At 28.1% G+C, this 1,584-nt stretch overlaps 1 protein-coding gene across 1 annotated transcript; it reads right to left on the bottom strand.

Annotated features, from left to right (window-relative positions):
* Nucleotides 1-875: 875 nt before the first annotated feature.
* On the bottom strand, nt 876-1,295 carry LOC124885374 (desiccation protectant protein Lea14 homolog; the record flags this gene model as incomplete). The annotated part of the gene is given in 1 exon segment (XM_047403110.1): nt 876-1,295. A coding segment is annotated over 1 exon segment (281 nt), but the record flags the coding sequence as incomplete, so codon positions are not given.
* Between the last annotated feature and the right edge of the window lie 289 nt (nt 1,296-1,584).

The following is a 1,584-nucleotide window of genomic DNA, read 5'->3' as shown; positions in this document are numbered from 1 at the left end:
TTTTCTTTGCGTGATATTAAATTTCAGAAGATATTTAATTTTTGAACACAAATCAAAAGTTTTACATGAACATCTTAATAAAATTAATGGTTTAAAGTAAAAAACATTAAAAGGACTTTTAAGTATATATAAATATACATAATTAAGAGTTGTGTTGTTATTTTTATATAATTGTTTTTAATATTGTAACATTCTTAATGACGTCAAAACCTTCGCTAACCTCACATAGTAATATAAAAGTAAAAACAAATTCTACTTAATAAGATGTCCGTCATGTGTTTGCAATATATTATTTTAGATATTGTTAAAAAAAAATTATTTATTGTTGTGAATATTTTTAGTTATCTAATTTAAAGTTCTAAAATATTATTTTGTAAAAATAGATACTTTTTCTTCCTTTTTTTATTTATATAAAGTTTAATTTTATTTTTTATAATCTTCAACATTATTTTAAGTAAAATGAATCATAAAATTTATCATTATATTTTTTTGAGGGCTAATGTTTCGAAAATCTAAAGCATTTTACCATTATATTTTTTCGAGGGTTAATGCTTTGAAAATCTAAAGCAAATTCTTTATTAGGTAAATTAAGCTACTCTGAGCTAACAAAAGACTTTTAAGTAATTTTTTATAGTGTACATTATATTTATTTTTATATAAAAATATAAATCCCATAGTAATGGGACCCTAAACAATTGTCTGGCCGAACTGGCCTAAAGAGTCAGACGCCCTAATTAAGCTCCGTAAAGAAATTCAAATTCTCTTAGAAGATTTGGTAAGTTCAATTGCCGCAAGCACGAACTAAGCAAGTAATTATATACTTTAGCAATTTTTAATTAAACCCAAAATATGGGTTAATTAGGCTGTATGTCAAATTGGAAAATCAAACAAAAGTCCAGTAATGCTTTGGATTCTGAAACAAACTTAGCTACAAACTTTATGTAACATTTGTAGTGAAAAAGCACACATGATGAAACTACAGTACTATTAATTATTAGAGCACCCTATGCTACTTCAGGTCTCTTTTTCAGTCTCTTCTTCTTCATTGTCACCCTTCCATAAGTCAGAGATTGATGGAAGCTTGATCTCACCACTATGAGAGAGTGGAATGGTGAAATTTCCAATGACAGGAAGGTCAATGGTGAGACCCAATTCAAGTGTATAGTCAATGTCCCAATCTTTACCAATATCCTTAGCCAAGCTCACCAACACACTGTGAGGAACTTTCACTGGCACATCTAACATGGTTGTGTCATTTGCCTTTATATTCCCCGGGTCTGGAATTGTTCCTGATACTATTGTCCTGTATTACACAGTATCAATGAGTATACATAAATATTTTGCCAGAATTGGATGTTACTACTTGTAATTGATAAATTCACCATCACAATGCTAAAAGCTCGACATTTATTATTAGCAAAATAATCTCTGAAAGCTTAAAATATTAATCCAATAATATTTTAAGTAAATACATTGACAATACTTAAATCGTACTTGGATATCTAAGTTGCTCCAGACTCTTCAAAAATGTCTACATATGCGTATTGGATATTTTTTAACAATCCGATACGGATACAATAATAT

Source organism: Capsicum annuum, unplaced genomic scaffold, assembly GCF_002878395.1.
Source record: "Capsicum annuum cultivar UCD-10X-F1 unplaced genomic scaffold, UCD10Xv1.1 ctg3434, whole genome shotgun sequence".
Lineage (NCBI taxonomy): Eukaryota > Viridiplantae > Streptophyta > Magnoliopsida > Solanales > Solanaceae > Capsicum > Capsicum annuum.
The sequence above is the reverse complement of the archived record's forward strand: the minus strand, read 5'-3'. Positions and strand labels throughout refer to the sequence as shown.